Source organism: Giraffa tippelskirchi, chromosome 13, assembly GCF_054371585.1.
Source record: "Giraffa tippelskirchi isolate mGirTip1 chromosome 13, T2T-mGirTip1v1.2.pri, whole genome shotgun sequence".
Lineage (NCBI taxonomy): Eukaryota > Metazoa > Chordata > Mammalia > Artiodactyla > Giraffidae > Giraffa > Giraffa tippelskirchi.
In genome coordinates, this window is record NC_137287.1 from 94,288,207 (window position 1) to 94,298,612 (window position 10,406).

At 48.9% G+C, this 10,406-nt stretch overlaps 1 protein-coding gene and 1 long non-coding RNA gene across 11 annotated transcripts in view; one reads left to right on the top strand and one right to left on the bottom strand.

The window, feature by feature from the left end:
• DNAAF9 (dynein axonemal assembly factor 9) overlaps positions 1–4,353 on the top strand; it is a 171,677-nt gene extending 167,324 nt beyond the window's left edge. For all 9 annotated transcript variants that reach the window (XM_081558875.1, XM_081558876.1, XM_081558883.1 and 6 more), the window contains 2 exons: positions 308–401; positions 963–4,353. In XM_081558875.1, the coding sequence (XP_081415001.1) occupies positions 308–401; positions 963–1,075 (207 nt within the window). In that variant the 3' untranslated portion in view covers positions 1,076–4,353. The remainder of the gene's footprint in view (positions 1–307; positions 402–962) is intronic.
• The window catches only part of LOC145532896 (uncharacterized), a 74,492-nt gene extending 67,113 nt beyond the window's left edge, over positions 1–7,379 (bottom strand). Inside the window, exons 1-2 of one of the 2 annotated variants that reach the window (XR_014073693.1) lie at positions 7,161–7,379; positions 6,915–7,046 (exon numbers count right to left, since the gene is read on the bottom strand). This is a non-coding gene — a long non-coding RNA (uncharacterized LOC145532896). The remainder of the gene's footprint in view (positions 1–6,914; positions 7,047–7,160) is intronic. The other variant, XR_014073694.1, reaches the window with a different exon arrangement.
• Positions 7,380–10,406: the final 3,027 nt, after the last annotated feature.

Genomic DNA, 10,406 nt, shown 5'->3' on the forward strand with positions numbered 1-10,406 from the left:
TTTGATGGCTGCTGTGGGGATGGTGTGATGGTGTTAATTCCCTGGCATATCTTTTTTTTGGCTGCACTGGGTCTCATGGGCTTTTTGTTGAGGTGCACAAGCTTCTCATTGTGATGTGTGGGCTCAGTTGCCCTGTGGCGTGTGGGATCTTCGTTCCTCAACCAGGGATCGAACCTGTGCCCCCCTACTGTGGGAGCGGAGAGTCTTAACCACTGGACTGCCAGGGAAGTCCCTGTTTGTTTTTAATGAATGAGTGAATTATAGAAAATGGTCAGCTTAATTCTAACAGAGGACTCTTTTCCTACAGGTGAAACGCCACCTGGACCCCCTACCTGCAGGCTACTTTTATAATGGCACCCAGTTTGTCAACTTCTTTGGTGACAAGACTGATTTTCACCCACGTATCCTTGGAATCTGAGGCACAGAGGCTGGGGGGGTGTGAAAGCCTAGCTGTAAAGAGGGTGTCTGCTAGAGCCATCACAGCCCAGCCTCTGGTGCCTGGTGGGTTTAGGAATACACAGAAAGCCACAGAGGCTGACTTTTCATTTTGTCCTCTTATAGTCATTAAAATTACACTTCTGTTTCATTCAGTGATGGCTGAGGTTACTCTGGGTTGTAATTTAAATGCAGCTGTGGTAACATCCTGTGGTCATCAGGGAATCATAATTCACAAGCTGGAGACTGGGTCTGATTACAAGTAAATCTGTGAAAAAGGTGGATGGTGTGCTGCTGTGTGCTAGTGAAAGCTGAAGGGCTCGTTCCTAGGAGCTCATGAAGGGCTCTGTGTCAGCCTCTGTCACATTGTCACATTCTTTGTAGCTGTGGTGCTGCCAGTATATTAAAAAAGCCAGTCATGTACCTTCTGTACAGGCTGAGCACTCACTTAGCCTATACAGATTCCTCTTGCCTGGGCAGCTCCCTTGGCCCCAGGCTCAGGGCTTTCTTCCTTAATGAGGTGCCAGTCATGGACCAGTTCATGAATGACTACGTGGAAGAAGCCAACCGTGAAATTGAGAAGTATAACCGTGAGCTGGAGCAGCAGGAGTATCACGACCTCTTTGAGCAGAAGCCCTAGAGGAAGAAGACCTTAGAGATGGACATTTAAAAACAGGGTGTCTTAACTTCAACTCTTCCAAAGGCCTCTCCCTAGAGGGCTGTCTGTGTTCTCCTTGGCCTTTGTGTGCTGCTTGAGTGCATGTTGTCTTTATTCTCTATACAGCGCTGAAGAGCATCACCTGCACCACTGATTCGGCAGCGGGGTGAGGGTGGGGGGTCTCATGGAGGATGAGCAGACAGACGCTTCCCTTTGTTTGCAGCTGGTAGTCTAGGACCTCTGGGTCTCTGATAACAGTATTTTCTTTGGGCTGTTGCAGCACTGTGTAAGGGTGGGGAGAAGCATTTGGATCGCACAGAGTAGCTGTTGATACACAAAGAATCCTGGCTGCCCAAACTGTGGTCATGGCTAGGGGGGCAGGCCACCACAGGCCTCAGGCTTCAGATACTACCCCAGGAGAGCCTTTCTCCCCAGTGGAATGCCTGCCTCCCTGGTTTGGCCCCTTCCATTGTAGGTTCGGTCCCTGTTGACCCTGTGCCCAGTCCTGGAGGAAGCAGCACAAGCCCTGGCCAATCCCAATCATCAGAGCCAGCAGCTTGGACTGAGATCAACAGTTTCTTCTAAAATTAGGGAATTTCCCTTATGGACTAAACTGAGGAGAAAGACTTGTTGCTTTCCAAAAGTGTGGCTTTTGAATTGACACAAGCAGCCCACCTTGGGATTGCTTTTGAGCTCTGCTCATGTCATCAGTCTGGTTTGCCTAATAATTCTGGGATGAGAAAAACTGCTGCTCAGGCCTTGCTGGCAGTGTTTTGCCTCACTGTTAAGGGCAGTGTCCTTCAACTGTGTAGTCTTAGGCCCAGGGTTCTGATCGCTTATGGGACATCTTCACTTGAAGGGCATTCAGTCTCCAGTCTCCGGCACCCATACCTCCCCTCAGTCTTGCCAAGGAAAGTCTGGTTTTCAGCCCAACCTTTAGGCAACTCATGTCCCCAAGCATCATTGCTGGCCTTGGAGTAGTTTGGCTCCTGAGAACTAGGAATTTCAGAGCCTTCCAATATCGAAGTTAGAATTACTTCTAGCAGCTTTTTTCCAGCTGGACTAAAAAGCAGTGGGGAATTTCAAGTGTATCCCATGTCTGACCTCCAGAATTAGTACAGGGAAGAGAGAGGTCACTTATGTGATGTCTGTTAGGACTTCAGCGCCTCAGCTGCCTAGATTGTAAATGCTTTCTGAATTTCACAATTTTTTTTTTTTTTTGCATGCCTTAGAAAGGAGCACATAGGCAAAACCAGCAAAGTTTTTAGTAATGTAGAGGGGTTTTTGAGAAAGGGCCCTGGCACAGAGGAGAGAGAAAAACGATGGAGCACATGTGATCTGTCACACAGAGGCCTACATGCAAGTAGTAAAGCAGTTGTTAAGGGTTTGTTAGTAAAATGTACTTAATGTTAGAAAAAAAATTTGCATTTGAAGCCAAATGAACGATACTCCAAATACCATTTAATAAGAACTCTTGCATGAAGAAAGGCTTCTGAAAAGACCCATGTGCTCCAGTCCCAGCTCCAAAGCTGCTGGTGACAAGGGCCCACATGTGGAGCCCCAGTCTAGGAGCCCTTCACTTCTAGCTGGCCAGAGGCTGGGGTCCACAATAGGCCTTCCTCTGCTTCAGAATCAATAACCAAGATCTTAAGTGCAATTGATGAGATAAGCAATGAGTTACTGTAGCTTCCTTTAGCTCTACCGAGCTCTTTTTAAAAACTCAAACTTGAGCAGCCTTGTGGTGGGAGGGGGGTGGGGAGGTTGGGGGTGGGGGAACAACAGGCCATCTGCCTCAGGTAGATTGCTGTGAACATTTAAATGAATGCTCTCTTGGAGCTTGAGCCATTTCCTGGCTGCTACACAAAAGAGTTTTTAAAGAGGGGTCGGAAGCCCACCCATAAAAGTGGGTCTTAAACACTGTGTGGGGCTATACCTCCTGGTGGTCTTGGTTTCTGACCATTGTCCATAGAAATGCTCTCTCACCAACTTGCCCCACTATCCCAATTCCTCTCCTGTTAGAGGGGAAACTGTGATTACCTCAACTTGAATATGAAACTGTGATTGAAAAAAGTCAAAATGTTAAGTTTCAAAGCCAAAAAGGCAAAATTGGCTGAGGCTTCCATAGACACTCCTCAGCCTGCTTGGGAGTGTGAAGGGCACACTGGCGAAAGGGCATTCCTTGGGGCACACTGGCTGTGCCCTGGTGAAGAGGCACACTGTGGTGTGCTGTGTGAGCTCTTTGAGAACTGAGACTGGGAGGATGCTTCCTCCCCACACTGCTCTTTCTGGAACCTTTGGGGCCTCTGGGTTTTTAATGTGAAGTTTAATATCCACTTGATTCCTCTGGGCACTCCAGGTGGAGGTGTGGGGTCTTAGGCTGTCTCTAGAGGAAGGGCCTTGACACTGTGTTTGAAATTTTGACCTTAGAAGTGGATACCAGGGATCCAGCAAAGACATCAGGTTCCCAGGGACAGGCAGAGTTCTCCAGGAGCTTAATGCTTTTTGCCAACTTTCCTATTAGCAGCTTCAGTTTTATATCACCCCGAGTGAGTGTGATAATGTTAAAGTCGCTGAAGTTATAGGTTATTTTACATTTTGATGTGGGACTTTTCTTTTTTTGATTGGAAAGAGGAGGCAGATATTGGAGAAAAGGGATCACCCTAGGAAGGGGCCACTGGCAAGGAGTGGCATTGGCCCCACAGAGTCCTGGGGGCTCTGACCTGAGGCCTAGACACTAGGCCTTGTGGGTCACAAAAGGTACCCTCCTAAATTCTATTAGGATTTTGAAAACTTTTGCACAGTAATAAGCTCTGGGTTTGCTCTTTGGGCTTCTCAAAAGGGAAAAGTTAAAGACTATAAGCTATTAAGTATTCCAGCCATGTTGCTGACCTAGATGGATAGTTGTACCTCAAAAAGTAGGTGAGAAATGGCTTCCTCATTGTCCCAGGTCATCAAATACTAATGACAGAAGAGCTCACTTACGTGCCAAAATTGACTTTTATACTAGTTTTTCAGTGCTTTAATATTTGTAACTTAAATTTAAAACTATTTACAAACACTACTGTAACTTCAGTGAAACAATTGTGTGATTGAAGCTTTTTGCTTATTATAGTATTTATTACACTACTTCAGTAAATATATAAGAGTAGCTTTCAATTTATTTTTATATTATTTTCATGTTTTTACTTGCAGTTGTGTATGTGAATTTACCTTGTTAACTGAGATGTAATGCTAAGGACCAATAAACTGTCACTGAATAAGCAGGGCCTCCAGTAGTTGCCTGTTGCTATAGTCCCAAAGTGTTCTTGGGGATTGAGGTGGCCTGGGATTGGGGACCTCCCTGCAGCTTCCCTGGGAACGCCTCTTTGTTGGGGCTGTTGCAGGAGGGGTCCTGGGGACTTGACTCCCCTCCCCAGAGCTCTGAGCCGCTGCTGCCGCGAATACAATTCATAAGAGGCCACCTTGGCCTGGGGTGGGTACTCTCTGAGAGTTCCAGATCCTAAGGAGGAGCTTGGGAAGCCAGCTGTGGGTGCAGGGGTCTCCCGTGGCCCCAGAGATAAGTTCTCCCACCTCACCCTAAGAAACCACATCTGCTACCCTTGGGCTTGTCTTGGCTGTCAGGGCACCTGGCCTGCACCAGGCTGCATTAAGAACCATGGCTTCACAGGCTAGTAGCTCGGTTTAATTCTGGCCATAGCCCCATGAGGAGGTCACACGGTCCTGCTTTAATAATGGGGAATGAGCAAGGCACTAAGGGTCCAGTAGTTGGCCCAGGGGGCAGAGTCACTGCCCTTGCCCTGTTAGATCTGAGCACCCCTCCCGGCGCACCCTCGGTCAGGCAGGCCTTGGAACCACGTGGTCCAAGGGAGAGGTCGGCAGAGCACCCAGAGCTCTTCGGGAAGGCAAGACAACTATGTACTTCCCGTCGCAGGTGGCGCACTGCGGCCTGGGGGCCCGCTCACATCCTCTATCTACCCAGGCTGGATAAGGGGCTTCCATCATTTTGGGGGAAAAGGGCTGACTAGAGGGGTCACCACCAACATCCACAGAGACCCTGCTTCCTATCCCACCTTCAACCGCAGAGGCCTCTGGACAAAGGAAGTATCCCACTGGGAAGATCTGGGCGCTGGCTCAAGGGGGAGGGTGCAGGCTCAAATTAAGGTTGGGAAGGTGGTCTTCGGTTGGAGGCTTGACGTGATCAATCAGTCATGTACAAACCAAACACAAAACTGCCTGCGAGGGACGAAGAGAATTGGGGGAGGGGTCTTGGCCACAGGATGGTTATCACCCCCCTCACAACCTGCTTACCCAGAGCCTCCCAACACCCCCACCCCTTTCCCCCATGCCCCATCCTACAGGGCTTGAACCTTGATGGAGCTCCTGTGCTTGCACTTCCTGGAAACCATCAGGGTGTGGGGATTATCCCCAGAGAACTGTCCAGGAGGAGAGGCAGACAGTAAATGGTGAAGAGCTACAGGGCTGGATGATCTTTTGAGGACCAGAAGGACTCAGAGGCTAATATGTCCAAGGATGGAGAAGAGGGCCCTTCCCACCAGGGGTCCACAGCAGGGACGAAGGTGGCTACTGAACTGAACCCTAGGGGCATGGTCGACCAAGCCAGAGTCCATGGGAACCTGTTTGATACTTCCCCTCCCCCCCCCCCAAATAAAAGACAGGATTCTGCACTTCCACTGCCATGGCCCAGGCTCAATTCCTGGCCAGGGAACTGATTCGACCAAAAAAAGAAAAAAGAAAGATCATGTAGACTGTAATGCCACTCATTGGTGGGGTGAGAAGTAAACCAACTAGAGAGTGATTCTGAAGGAACGGCTGACAAATGAAATGACTAATGAGTAGCCAAGGGGATGATCTTAAGGTAGAAGTGGAAAAAGCCAAAGTGGAAAAAAACCCAACTTTCTGAAACAACTCCAAAACTTTTTTGTTTCATTCTCCAAAAATCTGAAGAAAAAATAAATTTGTTTATCCACAAATTATTCCTATTTTGCCCAGGACTTTACATGGCTAAACTAACAAGCCAAAATGACTAGGTTAAAAAATTGTATCAAGGTCAACAAATTTTATGTCAAACTGATAAGTAATAATAAATCTGAAAAAAAAAAAAAGCTAACCAAATAAAGTTAACTGTATTTACATCCTACCATTACTACTGTTTTTCCCATACCAGCAAAGAAGTTTAATTTTTTTCCTTCATAGCTTCAAATTTTTAAGACCTTTCCATTTTTACCCTGAAATTTCACGCCTGGGTGAATGTACAAATAATAGCAAAATTAAGACAACAGGAAGAGAAAAGATGGTTTGATAACCAAAAATTCATGGAATTTTCTACTAAAAAGATGCAGTTTCTAGATAACTAATAAAAATCTGGGCTTCCAAAGTGGCTCAGTAGTAAAGTATCTGCCTGCCAATGCAGGAGACATGGATTTGATCCCTGAGTAGGGAAGATTCCCCTCGAGAAGGAAATGCACTCCAATATTCTTTCTTGGGAAATCCCATGGACAGGGGAGCCCGGCAGGCTTCAGTCATGGGCTTGCAGAGAGTCGGACGTGACTAAGCACAAATACTCTGTAATGACCTATAATAGGAAGAGAATCTGAAAAAGAGTGGATCTATATACACCTAAAACTGATTCACTTTGCTGTATAGCAGAAACTAAACACAACATTGTAAGTCAACTATACTCCCAAAATAATTAATTTTAAAAAGATTCCATTTCAACCTCTTTTATAGGTAAAAAGTGTCAGAGACACAAAGAGGCTGGACATCTTGCCCAAGGGTTTTGTCCTGTGCCTTCCCCACTCACTTTTCTGTGCATCCAGCTTCCTTAGAGGCACTTTCCGCAAAGAGCTGTAGGTCACTTGAAAAGCAGCTGAAGTGGTGCCACAGGCAGTGTCAGCCCTGAATGATGAGCTTGAAGCAGAACCTTGGGCAGCTCCTTGACACAGGGGGTCAAAGAGAATGAGAGCCATGGATAAGGAGGATGTGGGGTACACATAAAGGCTAAGGAGGGCAGTGAAGGCCAGGAGGGTGACAGGCCGCCAGGACTCACCAGTTGGAAGGACTGGTGATAGGGTCCAAATGAAGTGGGGCCTGGGGGTAGATGAGAGTGGGGAATTTTGGGCCCAGCTCTGCTGGGAATACAGATTCCTGGCCCCCCATAGGGATACCCCGGAGGAGGATGAGGAGAGAAGTAGGTCAGTGTTTAGTGGTATCTGACTGCCAGGGGTTTCTTGGCTAAGCTGAGCTGTGGAACTGGAACCAAGGTCACAAGGCATGAAAACAATGGGGCAGCTCTGGAACCTTCCTGCTCAACAGCCTGCTGAATGGCACTAGATTCTGACTCTTGAGTATGGAGAGGGGGGAGGGTGGCAGGGGCACAGAGGAATGTTGTCCTGAGGGAAACAGGTTCTTCTGGCCCTCCACAGAGCTCCTTGCCTTCCTGGCTGCCCTAATAGGAACTTGGATCTTCCTGAGGTAGATGCCAACTCCCTCAGTAGAGGAAAAAGGCATTAAGCTATGTTATTTGAGCACCAAGGGTCTTCCTCTCATCTACCCAGGGGCCTGGAGATGTCCCCCAGGAGAGCAGGGAGGCCCTAGTCTCTCCCTCAGCCCTTCCAGCACCACTGGAGGGTTAGTGTAGGAGCGGCGTCTCTCCTCCCAGGAACAGTGAGGAGATGGTACAGCCACAGCTGAGAGAAGGGTTGTGAGGGGCTGGGAATGCTAGTCAAGGCTGCCTGCCCTGGGCAGCAAGGAGCCCCAAGAGGCTTGTGACTCCAGGGAAAGCCTGAGGCTCTAAGGTGTAGGAAGCCATGCTTGCCAAGGGTTCAAGGAAGGTGAGGGCGGTGGAACAGGGCAGACTGGAAGTAGAAAAACAAAGACTTGGTGACATCTAAGGAGTCCAAGCTACAGGAAGGAGGCAGAGGGAGTCAGGAATGTCTGGCTGGAAAACGTGAGTGGGAGTAGAGGATGAAAGTTAAAGAGGTCATCTGGGGGCTTCATGGCTTGAAAATTTCCAGGAACTGTATATGGATCCAGGTGTTGGTCATGTGTTCAATATGTCATGCATTTATTGAGCATCTACTACACCTATGTTTTGCTGATGAAAGATTACCATACAATTGCTCTCAGGGAGATCCCAGTCTAGCCTGGAAGATGGACCAGGCAGCAAAGTAAGAAGAATAAAGAAGTGTGTGCTGCAGTTAGCGGTCATAAGGATCTGTGGTGGAAGAAAATAGGAATGAACTTTAGATGATGTGACCATGGAAGGCCTCTCGGAGAGCTGAAGGAGGAACTGAACCACGATAAGAGCTGTGGACACATCTTCCAGACACTCAGACTCTCCAGGCCTGGAGGCTGGTAGGAGCCAGTTGTCTTGGAGGAATTGTTGGCAACCACATGGCTGGACTAGTGCCCTCCTGAGAGGAGGAGAAGGGGACAACAGAGGATGAGGTGGATGGATGGCATCACCGACTCGATGGACATGAGTTTGAGCAAGCCCCAGGAGTTGGTGCTGGACAGGGAAGCCTGGTGTGCTGCAATCCACAGGGTCACAAAGAGTCAAACACGACCGAGCGACTGAACTGAACTGAAATGAGAGCAGGAGGTCTGGGGTGAGATGGGAAATAGGCAGGTGCCAGCTTGTACAGCACTCCCTAACCCACTCCCCTGCTCCCCTGGGCCATAGCAGAGTGTTTGCTTTTATTTATTTCCTAAATGCCATAAGAAGCCATTGGAGGCAGAGAATGGATGGTAGGTGGGGGCAAGTCAGAGAGCCAGATGATGGATGACGTGCAAATGGAAGAACTGAGCTCTATTTTGAAGGTAAACCTAACAGAACTTACTCATGGATCTCTGGATGAGTTGGGGAGACTCCCAGGTCCAGAGCAGTCAGGTAGATAGTGGTGAATAGTGGACTCAGGAGCTCTATTTTGTGTGAATTTCATTTGAATTCCCAATTTGCCATCCAGGTTGGGGACAGAGGGTAAGTAGGCTATGTCATGTTCAAGCCAGGAGCTCAGTAACAGGCATTATGGATCCAGGGAAAGATCCAGAGCTGGCCAATACTCCTAGGTCCGAGGCGGTGAGGAGAGAAGGGATTACCTAGTGACTCAGTGGTAAAGAACCTGCCTGCCAGTGCAGGAGTTCAATCTCTGATCTGAGAAGATCCCACATGCCACAGGACAAGTAAGCCCAAGTGCCACAACTACTGAAGCCCACGCACCCTAGAGCCTGTGCTCCACAGCGAGAAGTCACCACAATGAGAAGCCTGTGTACCACAACTAGAGAGTAGCCCTCACTCTCTACAACTAGAGAAAAGCCCGCACAGCAAGGAAGACCCAGCGCAGCCAAAAATAAATTTTAAAAAATTATAGTGGCTAAAGGAGAAAACTCAGTTGAAATACTTCAGAAAGCCGTTAAGCGCCTTGTGGAACTCAGAACTCAAGGTTGTGTCCACAGCCCAGTAAAGTCTGAGACCTCAAGGATGGGAATGAGAAGGAATGTGTGTGTTTATGTCCGGGTCCCTAAACTACCTGTGAAAGGACCCAGTGGGGCACAGAGGTGTGGAGGTGAGGGGAGAGGCAAGGGGGGAGACCTGAGGTACCTCAGCCTCTGATCCACAGTGGACAGCTGGCGGCTGGGAAGACTAAAGGAAACAGCTTCTTGCTTTGCAGCAGGGGTGTGGGGGAGCCAGCAGCTCCCTCCAGGACAACCAGGGGAATGGAAACCACAAGGGCAGAGCACAGGAGGCTATGGTGGGGAAGGGGTCAGAGGAGTCTGTGTCAGTTTCTGTGAGAGTCTCGTCCATAGGCCTCTGGGGGAGATTTGGACCTGGGGCTCCTCTTTCCTCAGTGATCTCAGTGGTGAGGCCTCAGATGAGGGAGGAGGCTGCAGGAGGGGATGCGAGGTGGCCCCTACATTCTAGGCTTGCTTCCTTGAATAGCTAGGTTGGAAGGTCCAGGTGTTTGGGAGCTGCTGGTGACATGGAGAGGTAGATGTAGAAGCCTAGGCATTCTGAGATGAGAGGGGCTGAGGGCAAAACGAGTGGCTTTTTCAGGGGTCCAGCCCTTGCACCTCCCACATGGAGCTCTCCCCTCTGACAATCAGCCTGCCTGTCGTCAGTCCCCCCTCAAATCTCCGTCCCCTACACCCGGGGCTGCGGGAGTCTGTGCCGTGGGCTGGAGTATAGCTAAAGGGCATCTAGAGAAAGTCCCATGGCTGCGTGGAGAAGGTACCCCAGAGTAGAGATGATCTCGAGTCTCTGCCTAGGCTGCTCACCACAACCAGAGAAGCATGT